The sequence below is a fragment of the Monodelphis domestica genome, chromosome 3 (assembly GCF_027887165.1).
Source record: "Monodelphis domestica isolate mMonDom1 chromosome 3, mMonDom1.pri, whole genome shotgun sequence".
Lineage (NCBI taxonomy): Eukaryota > Metazoa > Chordata > Mammalia > Didelphimorphia > Didelphidae > Monodelphis > Monodelphis domestica.
The window spans coordinates 1,425,432-1,446,431 of record NC_077229.1 but is presented as its reverse complement, the minus strand read 5'-3'; the positions used below and the strand labels follow the sequence as shown (position 1 = coordinate 1,446,431).

The 21,000-nt window shown below is 40.0% G+C and overlaps 1 protein-coding gene across 1 annotated transcript in view; it reads right to left on the bottom strand.

Annotated features, from left to right (window-relative positions):
* VN2R511 (vomeronasal 2 receptor 511) overlaps window positions 1-21,000 on the bottom strand; it is a 33,901-nt gene that overhangs the window by 12,395 nt on the left and 506 nt on the right. The window contains exon 2 of the mRNA NM_001099533.1: window positions 12,508-13,311. Within this exon, the coding sequence (NP_001093003.1) occupies window positions 12,508-13,311 (804 nt within the window). The remainder of the gene's footprint in view (window positions 1-12,507; window positions 13,312-21,000) is intronic.

Here is a 21,000-nt window from a genome sequence, read left to right as displayed (position 1 = left end):
AAGCTGATGATTTATGTGGGTTTATTTTGTATCCTGCAACTTTGCTAAAGTTGTTGATTATTTCAATTAGCTTTTTGGTTGAATCTCTAGGATTCTTTAAGTAGACCATCATGTCATCCACAAAGAGTGATAACTTGGTCTCCTCCTTGCCTATTCTGATGCCTTCAATTTCTTTATCTTCTCTAATTGCTACTGCTAGTGTTTCTAGTACAATGTCAAATAGTAGAGGTGATAATGGGCATCCTTGTTTCACTCCTGATCTTATTGGGAATGCATCTAGTTTATCCCCATTGCAGATGATATTAGCTGTTGGTTTTAGATATATACTGTTTATTATTTTTAGGAATGACCCTTCTATTCCTATGCTTTCTAGTGTTTTTAATAGGAATGGGTGTTGTATTTTATCAAAGGCTTTTTCTGCATCTATTGAGATAATCATGTGGTTCTTGCTAGTTTGCTTGTTGATGTGGTCAATTATGTGGATGGTTTTCCTAATGTTGAACCAGCCCTGCATCCCTGGTATGAATCCTACTTGATCATGGTGAATGATCCTTCTGATCACTTGCTGGAGTCTTTTTGCTAGTATCCTATTTAAAATTTTTGCATCTATATTCATTAGGGAGATTGGTCTATAGTTTTCTTTCTCTGTTTTTGACCTGCCTGGTTTTGGAATCAGTACCATGTTTGTGTCGTAAAAGGAGTTTGGTAGAACTCCCTCTTTGCTTATTATGTCAAATAGTTTGTATAGTATTGGGGTTAACTGTTCTCTGAATGCTTGATAGAATTCACAGGTGAATCCATCAGGCCCTGGGGATTTTTTCTTAGGAAGTTCTTTGATCGCTTGATGGATTTCAATTTCTGATATGGGATTATTTAAGAATTCTATTTCCTCTTCTGTTAGTCTAGGCAGTTTGTATTTTTGTATATATTCATCCATTTCTCCTAAATTGGTGTATTTATTGCCATATAATTGGGCAAAGTAATTTCTAATGATTGCCTTAATTTCCTCCTCATTGGAGGTGCTGTCCCCCTTTTCATCTTTAATGCTGTGAATTTGCTTTTCTTCCTTCCTTTTTTTAATTAGATTGACCAGTACTTTGTCTATTTTGTTTGTTTTTTCAAAGTACCAGCTTCTTGTCTTATTTATTAAATCAATAGTTCTATCACTTTCGATTTTATTAATTTCTCCCTTAATTTTTAGGATTTCTAATTTGGTTTTCTGCTGGGGGTTTTTAATTTGATCGCTTTTGAGTTTTTTCAATTGCATTTCCAATTGATTGATCTCTGCTCTCCCTTGTTTGTTAATATGAGCTTTCAGGGATATGAATTTGCCTCTGATTACCGCTTTGGCTGCATCCCAAAAGGTTTGAAAGGATGTTTCGCCATTGTCATTTTCCTTGATGAAATTATTAATTGTTTCTATGATTTCTTCTTTAGCTAAACGGTTTTGGAGTATCATATTGTTTAATTTCCAATTGGTTTTAGATTTGGTTTTCCATGTACCATTACTAATCATTATTTTTATTGCCTTGTGATCTGAGAAGGCTGCATTCATTATTTCTGCTTTTTTGCATTTGTGTGCTATGTTTCTGTGACCTAATGTATGGTCAATTTTTGTGAATGTGCCATGTGGTGCTGAGAAGAAGGTGTATTCCTTTTTATCCCTATTTATTTTTCTCCATATGTCTATTAATTCTAATTTTTCTAAGATTTCATTCACTTCTTTTACCTCTTTCTTATTTATTTTTTGATTTGATTTATCTAAATTTGATAATGGTTGGTTTAAGTCTCCCACTAGTATGGTTTTATGGTCTATTTCTTCCTTCAATTCTCCTAGTTTCTCCATTAGAAATTTGGGTGCTATATTATTTGGTGCATACATGTTGATTAATGATATTTCCTCATTGTCTAGAGTCCCTTTTAACAAAATATAATTACCTTCCCTATCCCTTTTGATCAGGTCTATTTTTGCATTGGCTTTATCAGATATCATGATTACCACTCCTGCCTTCTTTCTATCAGTTGAGGCCCAGAAGGTCTTACTCCATCCTTTAATTCTGACCTTGTGGGTGTCAACCCGCCTCATGTGTGTTTCTTGAAGACAACATATGGTAGGGTTTTGGATTCTAATCCATTCTGCTATTCGTCTACGTTTTATGGGTGAGTTCATCCCATTCACGTTCAAAGTTATGATTGTCATTTGTGGACTCCCTGGCATTTTGATTGCCTTCCCTAATTCTAACCTTTTCTTCTTCGGCTCTACCTTTTAGTCCAGTGATTTACTTTGAATCAGTCCCCCTTGTCCCCTCCCTTGATGTTTCCCTTTTTAGTCCCTCCCTTTTTGTTCCCTCCCCTCCCCCCTCTCTTTCCCTCCCTTTTTGTTCTCCCTCTCCCCCTCCCCCCCTTGGTTTTCCCTTCTCCTTACCCTTGTTGGGTAAGATAGAATTCAAGATCCCAATGGATCTGGATGTTTTTCCCTCTCAGAGTTGATTTCCCTGAGATTGAGGTTTAAGTAACCCCCCCCCCCTCTCTTCCTCTCCTTCTTATAGGAGTTTTCTTCCCCTCCCCTTCCCCTGTGAATCTTTGTGTGAGAACCATTATTCTATTTGGTCTTTCTTTACCCCCTATTTATACATTACATTTTCCCCACATATTAGTATACATAGGTTGATATAAATGTAGTCCTTATAGAAGAGAGTTTGAGTAAAAGAAGATAACATTTTTCCCCTTTCCTTAATATTTACCTTTTCAGGTATTCCTTGCTCTTTGATTTTCGGTATCAAACTTTCCACAGAGCTCTGGTCTTTTCTTTGCAAAAAGTTGGAAGTCTTCTATTTTGTTGAATGCCCATACTTTCCCTTGGAAGTATATAGTCAGTTTTGCTGGGTAGCTGATTCTTGGTTGGAGACCCAGCTCTCTTGCCTTTCTGAAGATCATGTTCCATGCCTTACGATCATTCAGCGTAGAACTTGCAAGGTCTTGTGTGACCCTGATTGGCATTCCTTTATATCTAAATTGTCTTTTTCTGGCTTCCTGTAGGATTTTTTCTTTTGTTTGATAGCTTTGGAATTTGGCAATTACATTCCTGGGAGTTGTCTTTTGGGGGTTTAGTGTAGAAGGTGTTCTGTGAGCTCTGTCAGTGGATGTATTGCCCCCTTGTTCTAGAATCTCTGGGCAATTTTCTTTGATTATATCTTGTATCACCATGTCCAGTTTGGTGTTTATTTCTGGCTTTTCTGGGAGTCCAATTATTCTTAAATTTTCTCTTCTCCCCCTGTTTTCCAGATCTATCACCTTGTCGGTGAGATATTTTATGTTCTCTTCTAATTTCTTGGTGTTTTGGCTTTGCTTTATTAGTTCTTGCTTTAAAGCCTGGTTTTCTTTTACAGTTTGGTCAAACTGGTTTTGTAGATGCGTGAATTTCTTTTGCATCATTTCCCACTTTTCCTCCCAGAGGGCTTCCATCTTTTTGGTCCTTTCTGATTCAAATTCTTCATGGGTTTGTGAAGAGTTTCTATTTCCTTTGGAAGATTTTGGAGAATTTTCTTGTATATCTTCTTCTATCTGCTCTGTATTTTGTATTTTGGCTCCATAGAATGTGTCCAGAGTCGCCCCTTTCTTCTTATTTTTCTTGGTATTTTGGGGCTTCTGTGCTTCTGTGGAGTTTGTCATCTCTGAACGTGGAGGATTGGCTTTTCTTGTCTTTGTCTGGTGATCAGAGGCTTTAGTCCTGGGCAGATGTTGGTTCTATGAGCGTTCCCTGGGTTAAACTGAATATGCCTCACTGGAACTGGAATGGAAGGGTCGGACCACGAGGCCACACTCTCCCCCTGGCTCGATTTCCGGAAGTTGCCTTCAGAATCCCTGGCCGTGAGGCTGTTTCGTCGGCCTGCGGGGGGATGGGCTGCCGCTTCCCCAAGCTCCGAGAGCACAGACTTTCACTGAGACTTGGATAGCAGGATCCAGCCCGTGAGGCTGTCTTGCCCGCCCTGAGGGTTGCTGTTGTTTTGACCAGCTCTCTGCAGCGGAGGCCCCAGGCAGTAACTTTCACCCGGACCGACCAGCTCTTTGCAGCGGAGGCCCCAGGCAGTAACTTTCACCCGGACCGACAGGCTCTCTGCAGCGGAAGCCCCAGGCAGTAACTTTCACCCGGACTGGGACTTGGGTAGAAGACCCTGAGGGTTGTTGTTCCTCAGACCCTGCTCTCTGAGCCCGGCGCGGCTGCCGCTTCCGGGAGCCTTGGACTCTGCGCTCCTACCCCTGAGGTCCGAGGGATCTCGGGTTCTGGCTTTTAAGGGGAGCCGTACCTTTTGAACCGGGTCCAGGTCCAGGAGGGGGGTTCCCAGGGTCTGTGCTGTTGATCGTTTTGAATTTCGGCGCCTTAGGAGCTTCTAGTTTGAGATCGGTCGGGAAGGGTTTTCCGGAGATCTGAACTTCAGCTTTCTCTAAGCCGCCATCTTAACCGGAAGTCCCAAAGACTTTTCTTAAGAAGAAGTATGAAGTAATAATAATAATAACACACAAGGAAAATATAAGCAGAAAACATGCTGTAGACACTGCTTGTTAAAATCAAGTCCACAAACAGCAAACCTTCAGGAAATGAGAGAAGCTATAAATGCAGAGACTAAGCCCAAATATGCAGTGTGACACAGGCTGGCACTAGGAAAAAGTGCCAGGCTGAAGAGTATGTGAAATTGATCACCTCGATGGGGGAGGGACCCGAGGAGTGAAAAAATAGAGAGAAGGAGAAGACTCTGGCTTGGAGAACAGTGATGGTCTCTGGGTCTTGAGAAGCTAAAGAGAGAAGGTGGAAAAAGACTTTCTCCTGAGGGTTACCCACTTTTCCTGCTGCTGACTGGAAATCTTTCTCCCCAACACTTCCCAATTAAAGGGACTTCTAAAGAGAAACCTGAGCAGACTTTACCTCAGCTCCTGTTGCCCAGGGGTGAGTCAACTTGACTTTCTCTCAGGGGGCTCAGGCTGCTAAGGCCTGAGTTCCCCCAAACTCAAGGAGGGAGGAAAAGGATTTAGATAGAGACAGACTCCCTTTTCCCCATTTCCCTTTCCCATTCTTTCCTGCCCATTATTCCTTTTGTGTTACCTGATTGAGTTAACATTAAAAGTTATCTGTTCCCCAAGCTGAGTGTGAGTGAATGGATCAAGGGGAGACCCTTTGGTCTCGAGTAGTGGAGGGGGGACAAGAGGGGCAAGAATGAATCTGGGAGAGTGGCTTTATATAAGGAGGGAAGGCAGAAGGGGGGAAATCTTCAAACCCCCTCTCCTCTCTCTGAGCTAACTCGTTAAATCTGCTGTCTCCCCTGAACCCCGCTTAGAGAAGGGGGTTCTCCTCTCTTTCCCCCTCTCCATACCGAAAGTCCAAGCTTCCTCTGTGGTAAAAACTTCTCTCTTTTTTACCTTTTTTTAATACAGTTGGCACCCTGGATTTAAAAGAACCCCATTTATTTAAAAAAAAAAAACCTTTAGTGATTAACTGTCACCAACTGTCATCAACTGTCAGTTGTGAAGTTTGTCAATTACAACTCCTCAGGCGAGCAGCCTTTGTTACTGACTCTACCTATCAGTTTCCACACAGAATCAAAAACATCTTGATTCCTCATGGGGGGGAGAACAAGTCAGTTACCAATTTCCACTCTGGTCAATTACAAAATGGAGGGAGAGGCTGTTGTAAAAGGGAGGCTGTACTAGGACTGTCAGTGATAGGATCTAGGCATCTTGGATCCTATTTAGCTAGAAACAAAGCTTGTGGGGACGACAACCATTTTCTACCTGTTAACTCCTGACCGTTAGAGCCTAGAAAAGATCTGATGGGGAACATGTTACAACTAATACTGTGGTCGACTGTGCTGGGAATAATTGCCATTTGTTGGGGCTACTGTATCATTTATAACACAGTGTCAGGGATGACAGATAATGTTCTGGGGACATTGACCAACATGACTGTGGGATGGACACAGTTGCCAGTGAATTACCTAGATGTCAATTACCTCTGGCAAATCATACCCCAAATCTATTGTGTTCATGGCAGTAACTAACATCTTAATGAGTATCAAAGCTGGTGCCAACCTGATTTTCCAAAAGAAAACTGTGCATGCTCTAGTCATTGATGATAGATTAGAGACATTGCTTGGTCAGATCCCTCTTATAACTGAGATATGCCAGGATTACATGCAGAGAAAACAAGGCATAGGGAAGGGAACCCACCCCTCCCCCTTCTAGCTGATCAATTTCACATACTCTTCAGCCTGGCACTTTTTCCTAGTGCTAGCCTCTGTCACAGAAGACATGGTTAGGAGAGAATTATGAAGCCAGAATTATGGTGTATTTAGTTTGGTGCATGGAGATAGAGAAGTCAAAAATAGTAAAAGGCAGGCTGAAATAAAATTAAAGAGAAAACAGAAAAGGGACAATGAACAGGTGATGCAGAAAATTGAATCTGTGAGTACTGAGAAGTGCAAATCAAATGAAAGGCAGAGACAAGTTAAAGATCTTCATGCAGATGTTAAAAACATCATTACTCAAATAGAAACTGAGATAGGAGACTTAGAGAGAAACTGTATAGTAACCAATCATGAAAAAAAGTAGAGAACAAGTTAAAACATACTTAGAAAAACTTTTTTTCAGTGCAGATTGGGCACAGGGATTGAATTTTGTACAAGAAAAAGTCAGAAGAAGTCACATAAACTTGAGCAGGAGCTGGTGAAAAACTCAGAGAGACAAAATTTCAATTCCCTGCAGCAAAATGACTATAGCAGAAAAGCAAAGTTCATGTTTACTGTTTCAAATGAGATTAACAAATTTTCCATATGCAATAGCAGAGAGTACAAAATTTTGGCTGGGAAACCAATTGTATATGGCAAATTAATAGATTGTCTTATAAATGCTGTAGAACTTCCAAAGGAGGTGGCCATAATCCATTGCAAGGCACATACTCATGGAAAGGACAGAATATCCCTAGGGAATTATAGGGCAGACATAACATCAAACTATGCTGGGAGGTTCAGACCCTGCTGTGTGCTGAATTTCTCTCTGATTGAAAAACACAATTTCACCATTTTCCCATATCTGAACTATATTCTACCATTCTCCAACATAGGAATTATTTTAGTATTAGGGAAACCCCAAACCCTCTTTCCCTCCATCTTCTTATCTTTCCCTTTCTCCCAATAAACCCCCTACTTAATCTTTGGAAGAGAAAAGAGTGATTTATTTGATACAGTATAATACTCACTCTGAGCTGATTTAGAGAGACCAACAGAAGAATCAACAGGAAGGAGGAGAGAGGGCGGAAGGGAGGAAGGACAAGAAGGGAGGAGGGAGGTAACTGGGGTGGGGTTGAAGGGAGGAAGTGGGAGGAAGGGAGATTGACAGATTTGATCTTGAATCATCAATTCTCAATTAAATAATCCCCTCTTATACTTTATTAAATATTTTTGGTCAAGTATCCTTCCACAAAAGTATTAATATGGAAAAATGTTTTACATGTTGGCACATGTAAAATCTATATGAGATCACTTACCATCTCAATGGGAAAATGGAAATGGGACTTCAGAAGGAAGGAGAGAATTTGAGACAATATTCTTTGAAAAATTTTGTTCATGTAATTTGAGAAAATTTAAATATTGATTGAGCCAGGCTGGTCAGGATAATGCTCAGAACAAGGATCCCAGTCTTCATTGATTTTCACCATGCCTTGCCTGCTTTTTGCCCCTTTCCCCCCATATGCCTAAAATGGAAATGTTTTCTTGCCTTCCTGATGTGGGGGATGATGGAGGGTGGGAAAGAGCATAGCATTCAATGTTATAAAAATATATTGAAAAAATATCTCCATTCATTTTGTTCTCAGACCTGGCAGCCAGTCTTTGTTAGGAGCTCGACATCTCAGTCTACCACCTGGACAAGTCAACGTGGATATCTGTGGGTGTCGGTGTGAAAGCTCTGTTGTAAGAGGCATGCTGCTAGCTTGATGGATCTTGGATAAACTCTTTTCATTTTCTTTCTCCTGAGTTTTGCCTCATTAATCAGGGTAAAAACCAAGAAGGGAAAGAAGTTTCCTTTTGACCATTGGCTGAGCCAAGTCGGGAAGCTGTTTTTTAGGATCGTTTATCTGAGAATCCTAGGGGTCAGATAGATAGAGGCCTAGAGGGTGTTCAAATGGACACCAGAGGAGTTTATTAGGCTCTTGGGTGTTGACCAAGAAAAAAGATCTCGCTCTTTCAAAGGAAAAGAGATAAGATGATAGGGGGTTGGGAAATTTTCAAATTGAGTAAATTGATAAAATGGGCTCTTTTCCCTTTTAATGCACAACCATAGATGGCCCTTTAATAAACTGAGATTTAAATATTTATCTGTGATTTAAAATCCAGATCCAGATTGATTTGGTCCTGGAATAAACTCAGAGTCTAGTCTCGTTTATAGTCGTGTGTTCTGTTGGGTTATAATTTTGGTCAATGTGAACTCAACGTGAAAATAAATTTGTTGTTTGACCTTCAGAAAAAAACAAGATTAGTAAGAAATAATATTTCTGGAAAATTCATGGATCTGAAACAAACGGAAATCCAGTCTGAAGAGTTTGCCAGCCAGGTGACGTCACTTCCGTGTAAAGGGAAAAGAGAAATATAAGCATGTAAACATCTACCTTGAGTTGGTGTGAGAATCACCTGCTTGTCATGGCGTCAAACATCAGTGCCTGGTAGATGGCGGGCACCCTGTCATGTTCAGATTGTTATTCTTATTACTTCTTTAGTGGAATGTAATTCCTTCTTAATGAATCATTTTTATGTGGGGTTTCTAAGTAAGATTAGCAAAAACAAAAAGAAGTTATTTTGGATTAAGTAATTTGGAAATGTATTCAATATCCCATCAGCTGACCCAGTAGAATCAGTGCTTGGACTGTCACTTGGTCAGAGGAAGCCCCTGAAAAAATCCATTCTTTCAGAATGATGGGGAGATAATTCGACAAAGGTGAAGAAGCTCGTGAAGCAACGAGACCAATGTGGGAGGCTGAAGCTCAGGATGCTGCCTGCTTTTTTCAAAGGGAAGGAGTTCAGTGCCGTTTTCTGATGGAGAGGAACGTGGGAGCTGCCTTGAGGCACCTTCCTGGGAAACCCAATTTTACTTCAGGTCGTTGTTTCAACTGGGATTCAAAGCTGTGTGTAGTCCTGAAAGGGAGACAAACGACTGAGTTCCTGGAAGATGTCCCCATTGGTTAAAGGGGCTTTGGAGAGCCACAGTCTACGTCTGTGTGCTGTTTCTGTCCATCTGACCGTGGCTACATGGATATGGCAGAAACCACCATTGATATGGGACGGTGGAAGAGGAGGATGTGGCAGGTCTGAGATGGATGGTGGTCCTGAGACACATTTCTTTAAATGTCATCATTTACTTGTTTCTATTTATGATGAGGGGTGTATGGGGTGCTCAGGGAGGGGTAATATCTCTGGTATGGAGGGCTTGTCGTGCCCTCCTAGGCAGCTCTCCAGCCTCTGACCCTCACCTGACACCCAGCTCTCACTGGTGGCTCCCAGTAGCTGCTAGCATGAGGCAGTGGCCACACCCCGGGCAATGGCTTCAACAGGCCGGCTAAACCTTGTGAGGGTAGCCATCGGGTTGTCGACCCCTGGTGAACTAGGGCTTTGCTCACCCAGCATGTGAAGACTGCTTCGGCCAAACAGATGGAAGAAACCAATAAGAAGGTTCAACGGCTGAGAGGGCGACACAGCAAAGCACTGTGGAGTGCTCAGGGCGTGTTGGAGCACAAAAGACAACACGGCCATCCAATGCAGCTGAGGAAGTCTCCGGGTGTATCGACTTTTCGTGCCACTGGACCCAGGCTTCCAACGCCAAGAGAGTGGGTCTGTCTCTGTGCATCGACTGTTCCACTTAAATCTCCTTCACGCACAAGTGTCTTTGTGCACAGAAACGCACAAAGACAATCGTCTTCCTCGGTTCGAGAGACAACCAACCAATATATGATGAGCATCCGATGGGGGATTGTCTTTAAAAATGCTTTGCCTCTGCTCTCTTGTGCTCCCACTCCTGCTATCAGTCAGGGTTGGTAGAGTGGGAAGCCCCATGGCCACCTGCAAGACCTTTCCAAGATGTGCCCGAGTGCGAGAGAGAAAAGTGGCCTCCCTCTGCTAGGAGGATTGGATTTGAGTGTCAGCCTAGGCTTGGGAGGGTCCCAATGGTCATTCTAAGACAGCTTAGTCATGATCTCAGTAGGCCTTTGGTGATGATTTTAGTATAAGTTTTAAAGCAAGACAACTGCTTGAATAGAGTTAATCATCCTTAGCTTTGGCCTCCGCTTTAGCCTTAGCCTGTACTTTGCTGTATCACTCACCCTCAGCAATCATGGTCTTGAACTTGGGACTGGGTCCTCATCAGCCCAGAGGCTTTTGCCTCGGGGAGAAGCCTGGTGAGGCCCCTTCACCCTGTGTGCCCCCTAGAATACCTGATCAGGCTTTTGCCCCACTTGGGGGCCTGATACCTCTTCCTGGCTCCAGTCATCTCCTTAGACATCATCCTTGACATCATCAGGGTTCAGGCTCCCCCCATTCCTCCCTTGTCCTTCAATTGACTTTTTTTACCAGAGAGTTTTCCTGCTTACTTCAACCAATCCACGTCTCTATTTTTATCACTGCCTTGGATTATTTCCTAAATTGTGGTACTCTTAGGGTATAAAAGAAGTCATCTCACAAGGCTGGGGTCTTTTGGTCTTGACCAGAAGTCTGGCTTTATTGGGAGACAGGCCCTCTTGCAATAAACTCACTTCTTTATGGCTTGGAGACTTTGTTTATCTTATTTGTGTTCCTGTGCTTAGAAATGATGCAACATTGCAGAGGAACCGAGATGCATAGGCCCATGTCTCTTGCTGATGAGAACCCCCCCACATTTGTCTATCTCAATGCAAAAATTCTGTTAAAAGAAAACTGGCCCACCTTGAAATCATAGCAGAACTCCAGGAATTAGCCCATCAATGGGTCGCTACCTTGATGTATTTCTAATGAATTCCTTTAATTTTCTTTGATCCTGAGTTTTGCCTCATTAATCAGGGTAAATGGCCAAAAACGAAAGAACTGCTCTTCCAATAAATGAATGTGAGAAGCTTTTAAAAATAAAATAGAATGGGAAAGATAGATTGAGTGTAATAAATATGTAAAAGCATGGAAATGTCTATAGGAAATGAGACAGCATGAAATAAGGAGTCAAGAAAAACTATGTGCTGCAATGACAACAGTGTAAGTGGAGAGAACAATGGATGCACCTGCCCCCCCCCAAATCAAAAGTAAATGGGACAAAATAATGCAGATCAAGCAGATCTTGGAAGGAAGTGCAAGGTCTCCGTGTCTTGTACCTTCAAAAGATTTCTGGATTTTTCTTTTTACCAAACAATTGGGCTGATTTATTTTGCCTCTCTAAAAACTATGTCGCATACCCTGACTTTCTGGGGGAGTTTGGGGAGGAATAGACCAGCTTGAGTTAAGAAACAGATGATAGCAATAAGAACACATTTAAAAATAATTGGGTGTCTTAAATTGCACATGTCCAAAACAAAACTCATTATTTACCTAACCCTATTCTTGACTTCTTACTCTCTCTCTCTGATTCTCTGTCTCTCTGTATCTCTCTCTGTCTCTCTCTGTCTCTCTGTATCTCTCTCTGTCTCTCTCTGTCTCTCTGTCTCTGTCTCTCTGTCTCTCTGTCTCTCTCTGTCTCTCTCTCTCTCTGTCTGTCTCTCTCTGTCTCTCTGTCTCTCTCTCTTTCTGTGTCTCTGTCTCTCTCTCTGTCTCTCTCTGTCTCTCTGTCTCTCTCTGTTTCTCTCTCTCTCTGTGTCTCTGTCTCTCTCTCTGTCTCTCTGTCTCTCTCTCCTCCATATGCAATCCATTCCCAAATTCTTTTGATTTTACCTTCATAAAATCTCTCATATTTGCCATCTTCTCTCCTCTGATATGGCCGTTGTTCTGTCTCAGGTCCGCATCAGTTCCAGCCTAGGTTACTATCAAGTGGTTGGTCTGCTACCACAAGTCTCTGGCCGTTGCAGTCCTTTCTCCTCTCAGCTGACCAAGAGATTTTCCTGAATCTCAAATCTGACTTGATCATTCCCTACTAAATAAGTTCCAGGGACTATAACTTCCAGCATCAGGCATAACTCACTCTGTTTTTATTTTTAAATCTTCCTTGAACTTCCCAATAACTTCCCACTTTTGCTTATGCCAAACTTATCATTTATAGATCTTGTTTGTACAGTTTTTTTGCATCTTGTGACCCCCACTAGACTAAATTACTTGAGATTACAGACCATCTTTTAACTTTCTCTGCACCCTCCTCACTTAACTCAGAGCCTGACACATAGTAGGCACTTCATAAATATTTATTGACTAATTGATTTTCAGCTCAAATCTACTTTGAGATGATCCCAACCTACGTATTCCCTGGTCAGGCTGCAATTGGTTGGCAATGGAAAACACAATTTTAAAGAGATATTACCTGCCAGGGATGAGGCACCCAGCTTTCTCCCTCCACCACAGATCCTTTTCCTAATTGCATGAGGAACATTTCATGGAGAGCCCAAGCCACAGCATATACACCGTTGTAGATGGTGTAACTCAAATCTGACATGGTCATGTCAAAGAAAAACAAAGGCAGAGTCTCCAAAGAGGTATTTGATAAACATTCTTCTTGCTTCAATTTTTCAAGGTTCTCCCTACACCTGAAGGCTGAGTGCCAGAATTCTCCCAATAAAATGTCCTCTGGATATATAATAGGGTTCACTGTCTTGAGAAAAGCCTTAAAACCAGGAACATCCCTTGTTAGGTGGGAAAATGTAAGCGCCCCATGGAAATAATTACCATCAAAATGTTGGGGTCTCATGGTAATGTCCCAGTGAGAGGTGGTGACCCACACCTTCCAAACTGGAAAAAAAGGCATTTGTGAATATCTTAAGATCATTAATGAATCTGTGTCTCCATGAATGAAAATCACTTTGATTGGGGATGCCATGATCCTGGGCATGAAGGCAGTCTGGGATTCTGCGTGTCTTCTCTCACTGACAGGAATCTTCTCTGTGAAGGACACACAGACGCCATGATTCGCCATTTCCACTGTCAGTTGTGTAAGGAATTCCTCCCCTCTCAGATCATCTACGGTCACCAGAGCCACCCACGTCCACTGAAAGTGAGTCATCAGTCTGACCATACCTTTATGCAGGGAAGAGTCCTTTGGGGCCATCTGATAAAGAGAAGGAAACTGAGCCTTGTCACTCAGGATGGGATCGAATGGTCCATAGATGACCTGGATGTGAAAGAAATGTGGGGAAATCTGAGATTTTAGAATATAATCTTGATGCAGTGCAAATGTGAAGTGGAAACCACCCAATTTCATTTCAGGTTGGATATCTTAACTAGATGAGGCTATGTCTCAATGAATCAAAGACCTTAGATTAAGTCTTTGGATGTCATTTGAAATGAAAATGAAGAGGAAATCAGTTCAATAGCCTGGAGATTCTTCATGTCTCTAGAGCTGATATTTAAGTTATCCAGGGAGTGGAAGGGGGAAAGTAAATCCAGAAATTGGAGTGAATATTTTTCAGCACGCCTCTGTTCAAAGGGAGGAATAAGGAATAGAAGAGGGAACTCAGTAAGACTCATTGGTTCTGCTAGCATCTCAGAACAGAAGACTTGGACTGTAGGAAATTCAGGATAATGTTGCCCTCCAAGTGCCTATCTATCCAGAGACACTAAAATAGAATCTGTTCCAGTAAGTTCAATTTTTCCTCAACCACGAAGAGTTGAGAAGAGATGACGTTAGGCAATCTACTTTTTAATATTAGGGATTTTTCCTAACTGTGGATTCCTCAACCAGTATTTGTCAAACTGTGCTACCAGAAACCATAAAATAGATGAAGGATTTCTTATTTTAATTTATGCCCCGCAGAGATCAGAGAAAAAGGAAAAGGACCTAGAGATACAAAACAGATTTGTAGCCACCATTTTTATAGTGGTGAAAAACTGGAAATTGAGAGAATACTCATTTGATGAGCGAATGGCTAAAAATGTTGTGGCATATGATTCTGGTAGAGTACTACTGAGGTATAAGAAATGACCGGGGGAGGTTTAAAAAAAATAAAAACATGAAGAAAAGAAAATGATCTTTGTTTCCAATGAGTAATGTTTGGAAATGACCAAATAAAAATAAAAAAACATGACAAGATCTATAGGAAGTGGTGCAAAGTGAAGTGAGAAGAAATGAGAGGTCGCTGATTGTACGCTAACAGCAGTGTTGTAATGATAATCAACTGCGAAAGAAACAACTCTTCTGACCAATGCAATGATTCAAGATCAAAAGAATAACAATAAAAATACTATCCACCTCCAGAGAGAAAACTGGTAACTCTGGCTGCAAGTTGAAATATAATTTTCTCTCTTTATTGTTCTTTCTTTTTTGCTGTATGGCTTAGATGTGAAATAGAATAAGCAAACTGACTAGAAACCATTGCTGATTGAAATAGAGAGGTAAACTGATGATAAACTGTTTCTTCTTACAATGACTATTGTTCTCTGGCTTTGACTAGAGAGAGATGCTATAGGAACCTGCGGCTGCTTATTTATAATGGAGGTAGGAATGAGAAATGTTGAGGGATGCTGCCACACAGAGATGCTGGTACACAGGGAATACTGCTCTAGATAGATACTGGAGGATACTCTGGGGTTTACTCTGGAGTTCTGCCTATTGATCCCTACTGATGGCTGATGGATCAATCTATTTCCTAACTCCTTCCTCCCTCCCTCCCTCCCTTAACCAGCCGTCTCATTTTTGCCTCCCCCTCCTCCCAATTCTTTCCTCCCCCCTGAGTGAACTATAATAGGTACTAGTTTTCTTTCTCAGGTAAGGGGTTTATTGTGATAACAGAATGGGAAACTGAGGTAAGAGGGATGAGGATTTCCCTAATCTAAATGAGGTAAAATTGAGGGTTTGGGAAGTCACAAGTGTGACTCTTAGACAGTTAGGGAGATGGAGGACATCAGCCTTTTCAAAAATCATCTTTCTTATTCTTTACAAAATTCAGCAAGGTCTCTCAGCTTCAACCCCAGAGAAAAACAAAGTTCAAAGTCTCTAAGTTTCTCCTGGCCAGCTCAACTCTCAAATAGACCACCAACTCAAAGCCAAGTTTTTACTTCTTGTCAATTTCAACTGTCCAAAGCCAGAGAACCTCAAAAAACCAAGTCAGCCCCACCAGAGTCTTTCAGCCAGTTCAACCTTTCAGAGAGAGAGAGAGAGAGAGAGAGAGAGAGAGAGAGAGAGAGAGAGAGAGAGAGAGAGAGAGAGAGAGAGAGTCCAGACCCCTACCTGTGGCAGTTCAAATTGCCAACAACTCCTGGGAACATTCTGTTGGAGCCCTGGTTCTTGCATCTTGGTTTACAAGTGGAATCCTATGGAAATAGGATTAGCATGATTTCACATATGAAATTGATATACTGGTTGCCTTCTCAGTAAGTGGGGTATATAGTAGAGAAGAGATACAGAATTTGAAGTCAAATTTTAAAAGGAAATAATATTTTTAAACATAAATAATTTCTCTAATGAAGAGGAAATTAAGGAAGTCATTAAAAACTATTATGCCCAATTATATGGCAACAAATATGGTAATCTAGGTGATGTGGATGAATATTAACAAAAATATAAATTGCCTAGACTAACAGAGGAAGAAATAGACTACCTAAACAACCCCATATCAGAAAAAGAAATTGAACAAGCCATCAAAGAACTCCCTAAGAAAAAATCCCAAAGGCCTGATGGATTCACAAATGAATTCTATCAAACATTCAAAGAACAACTAATCCCAATACAATACAAACTATTTGACAGAATAAGCAAAGTAGGAGTTCTACAAAATTCCTTTTACGACATAAATATGGTACAGATCCTAAAACCAGGCAGGTCAAAAACAGAGAAAGAAAACTATAGACCAGTCTCCCTAATGAATATATATAGAGATATATAGAAATGCAAAATCTTAAATAGGATACTAGCAAAAAGACTCCAGCAAGTAATCATGAGAGTTATTCAATACGACCAGGTAGGATTCATACCAGGAATGCAAGGATGGTTCAATATTAGGAAAACCATCCACATAATTGACCATATTAACAAGCAAACTGACAAAAATCATATGATTATCTCAATAGATGTAGAAAAAACCTTTGACAAAATACAACACCCATTCCTATTGAAAGCACGAGAAAGCATAGGAATAGAAGGACCTTTCCTAAAAATAATAAACAGTATACATCTAAAACCATCAGCAAACATCATCTGCAATGGGGATAAACTAGAAGCCTTCCCAATAAGATCAGGAGTGAAATAAGGATGCCCATTATCACCTCTATTATTTAACATCATACTAGAAACATTAGCAGTAGCAATTAGAGAAGAAAAAGAAATTGAAGGTATTAAAACAAGCAATGAGGAGACCAAGCTATCACTCTTTGCAGATGATATGATGGTCTACTTAAGGAATCCTAGAGATTCAACCAAAAAGCTAGTGGAAATAATCAACAACTTTAGCAAAGTTGCAGGATACAAAAAATCCACATAAGTCATCAGCATTTCTATATATCTCCAACCCATTTCAGCAGCAAGAATTAGAAAGAGAAATTCAATTTAAAATCACCCTAGACAATATAAAATACTTAGGAATCTATCTGCCAAGACAAACACAGGAACTATATGAACACAACCACAAAACACTCTCCACACAATTAAAACTAGATCTAAACAATTGGAAAAACATTGACTGCTCTTGGGTAGGAGGAGCTAACATAATAAAAATGACAATCCTACCCAAATTAATTTACTTATTTAGTGCCATACCCATTGAACTACCAAAAAAACCTTTTTACTGAATTAGAAAAGACCATAACAAAGTTCATTTGGAAGAACAAAAGATCAAGAATATATAAGGAAATCATGAAAAAAAATACGAAGGAAGGAGGACTTGCAGTTCCAGATCTCAAACTATACTATAAAGCAGTGGTCATCAAAACAATTTGATAGTGGCTAAGAGAAAGAAAGGAAGATTGGTGGAATAGACTTGAAGTAAGTGACCTCAGTAAGACATTCTATGAGAAGCCCAAAGATCCCAGCTTTTGGGACCAAAATCCACTATTTGATAAAAACTATTGGAAAAATTGGAAGACAATATGGGGGAGATTAGGTTTAGATCAACATCTCACACCCTACACCAAGATAAACTCAATGGGTGAATGACCTGAATATAAAGAAGGAAACTATAAGCAAATTAGTTGAACACAGAATAGTATACTTGTCAGATCTTTGGGAAAGGAAAGACTTTAAAGCCAAGCAAGAGCTAGAAAAAAATCACAAAATGTAAAATAAATAATTTTGATTACATCAAATTAGAAAGTTTTTGTATAAACAAAACTAATGCAACCAAAATTAGAAGGTAAGTAACAAATTGGGAAACAATCTTCATAACAAAAACCTCTGACAAAGGTCTAATTACTCAAATTTATAAAGAGTTAAATCAATTGTACAAAAAATCAAGCCACACTTCAATTGATAAATGGGCAAGGGACAGGAATAGGCAATTTTCAGTTAAAGAAATCAAAAGCATTAATAAGCACATGAAAAAGTGTTCTACATATTTAATAATCAGAGAAATGCAAATCCAAACAACTCTGAGATATCACCTCACCTCTAGCAGATTGGCTAACATGACAGCAACAGAAAGTAATGAATGATGGAGTGGATGTGGCAAAGTCATGATATTAATGTATTGCTGGTGGAGGAGTGAATTAATCCAACCATTCTGGAGGGCAATTTGGAACTATGCTCAAAGGGCACTAAAAGACTGTCTGCCCTTTGATCCAGCCATAGCACTGCTATGTTTGTACCCCAAAGAAATAATAAGGAAAAATACATGTACATATTCATAGCTGCACTCTTTGTGGTGGCAAAAAAATGGAAAATGAGGGGATGCCCATCAATTGGGGAATGGCTGAACAAATTGGGGTATCTGTTGGTGATGGAGTACTATTGTGCTCAAAGGAATAATAAAGTGGAGGAATTCCATGGAGACTGGAACAACCTCCAGGAAGTGATGCAGAGCGAGAGGAGCAGAACCAGGAGAACATTGTACAAAGACTGATACACTGTGGTACAATCAAATGTAATGGACTTCTCAATTAGTGTCAATGCAGTGTCCCTGAACAATCTGCAGGGATCTATGAGAAAGAACACTATCCACATTCAGAGGAAAAACTGTGGGAGTAGAAACACAGAAGAAAAACAACTGCTTGAATACATGGGTCCAGGGGATATGACTGGGGATGTAGACTCTAAATGAACATCCTAATGCAAACACCAACAACATGGAAATGGGTTCTGATCAAGGACACATGTAATACCCAGAGGAATTGTGCATAGGCTGTGGGAAGGGTGGATGGAGGGGAGGGAGGGAAATAATGTGAATGATGTTCTAAATTGACTAAATTAATTAAAAAAATAAAAAAAAACATAAATAATTTATTGAGATGGCAAAATAAAATAGAAAACAGGAAAAAAGAAATGCATGAGGATCTCATTGTTTACTATTAAATAATAAACGAGTTGGATTCAGAGATACCTGGGAACATTTGTGTGACCTAAAAGTATGTGAAGTAAACAGATACAAGAAAAATATTTATACGATAATAAATTTGTAAATAAAACAGCTTGAAAAGCCAAGATCTCTAATAATTGGCAGTGGCCCACTATGTCTCAGAAGACTCCTTAGATAAGCTTTTTTTTTTTTTTGCAGTGACAGTTAAGGTTGAAAAACATTCTTACTGTTTTTGACTATGGCCTAGAATGATTGATTCAGTGATTGATCATTTTAAATGCTTGTCTTCTGTCTTAAAGTAAAAACTGTATGTTGCTTCCTTGACAGAAGAGCAATAAGGGTAATGTCCTGGGATTTAAGTGACTTGTCCAGAGTCATAGAACTAGGAAGTGTCTAAGGTCAGATTTGAATCCATAACCTGTCTCTGGGCCTGGCTCACAATTCCACGAGACACCTAGCAGCCCCCAGTTTTCGAGTAGTAATTGATCTTTGACATTAAATTCGAAGGACATTTTGAGAAGAAGAATTGCCTCTAAGACTTTAGACCTCTGTATTGTCATGCTTCAATTTAATAGTCTGAGGAAAATGGAAACGTGTGTTAGAAAGTTCTTTTTTAGTGATTGAGTCATCTCATCCAAGAGCCCTTCATCTTTCCTCTCCAACAATTAAAAGATAAAGTCGAAATGGATACTTGATCAAGAAATAAAGGATGATCCTGCAAACAAATTACAGGAACACAGAATAGTTTACTAGTCAGACTTGTGAATAAGGAAAGAATTTATGACCAAAAAACCTCATAAAGAATGCTACAAAGTGAAATGGACCATTTCCATTACATTAAGTTGTAAAGTTTTTGTACAAACAAAACCAATACAGCCAAGATTAGAAAGGAAACAACTGAGAAAAAATGATATTATATCTCTGACAAAGGCCTCATTTCTCAAAAATATGGAGAACTGACTCAGCTTTATAAGAATATGAGTCATTCCCCAGTGGATAAATGGTCTAACGCTGTGAATGGGCAGGTCTGATAAAGAAATCAAAATGATCTATAGCTATATGAAAAATTATTCTAGATCATTATTAATTAGAGAAATGCAAATGTTAGCACCTCTCAGATACCATCTCCCATCTATCAGATTGGCTAATATGACCAAAAAGGAAAATGATAAATGTTGGAGGGCATGTGGGAAAATTGGGACACTAATACAATGTTGATAGAGCTGTGAATTGATAGAACCATTCTGAAAAGAAATCTGGACCCTTGCCCAAAAGACCATAAAATGATGCATAGCCATTGACCCAGCAATGTCACTACTAGGTCTATCCCAAAGAGATGAAAGAAAAAAGCAAAGAAAGGATACAAACTGTAAAGATAATTTTAGCTTTGTGACTTGAAATCTAAATTTAAATGGTCACCAGGGAAAATTCCCAAATAATAAAATACCCAAGTCAACTGGGAGTTATGAGAGAAGGATATAGAGAGATATAGAGAGAAGGAATTAAGGAAAAGGGAGAGAGAGAGAGAGAGAGAAATAATTGATTTAAACTGCTCTGGCTCAGGCTGAGCCAGGAAGTAGTTAAAGGCCTTGGCCAAAGTGGCCTCCCTGAGCCGAAGGGAAAGGGATTTAGTCTTATCACTCACCAGGAGACCGTCTCCAAGGAAGCTCTCTGAGTGAAATCCTCCAGGCTGAGTTCCAGGCCTGAACTGAACTCCGAATCTAATTGCACTCTGAACTGAATTCAATTGCCTGAACTGACTTTTTAGCTTCCTTTTAAAGACATTTTCTCTTATGTCACCTCCCCTAAATTTTCACGTCTACCAATCACAGTAGACACTTTCTCCAGGACTGCCTATTCTTTAGTTCTCACCTTCTTTGATTAGATTTTCTCCAGGACTGTCCACTCTTTAGTTCTCACCTTCTCTGGTTAGACTATATCTTCTGAGGTACTTCACACCTCTTTGTTAAGCTTACCTTTTGTGAGTTACTTGACTTTTTTGTGATTAAATTAATGTTTACTGGTACTTGACACCTTTTTTATTAGATCTAAAAATAGACTTAGCTTAAGGTTCTAGCTTCACTATAAGGTATGAGTTAAGTACCTTTATTGTTCAATCAGGAGTTTACAACTTTATCTTCCCCTAAAGCATGTCTAATTAGGGTGGAGTAATTTCTAAGCTCACAATACACAAATATTTATGGCACCTCTTTTCATACTGGCAAAGAACTGGAAACTGAGGAGGTGTTCATCCAAATGGCTGACTACGTTGTGGTATGTAGACGTAATAGAGTGCTAGTGTATGTAAGGAAAGAAGGGCAGGATGAGTTCTGAAAAACCTGGAAATGATTATATGAACT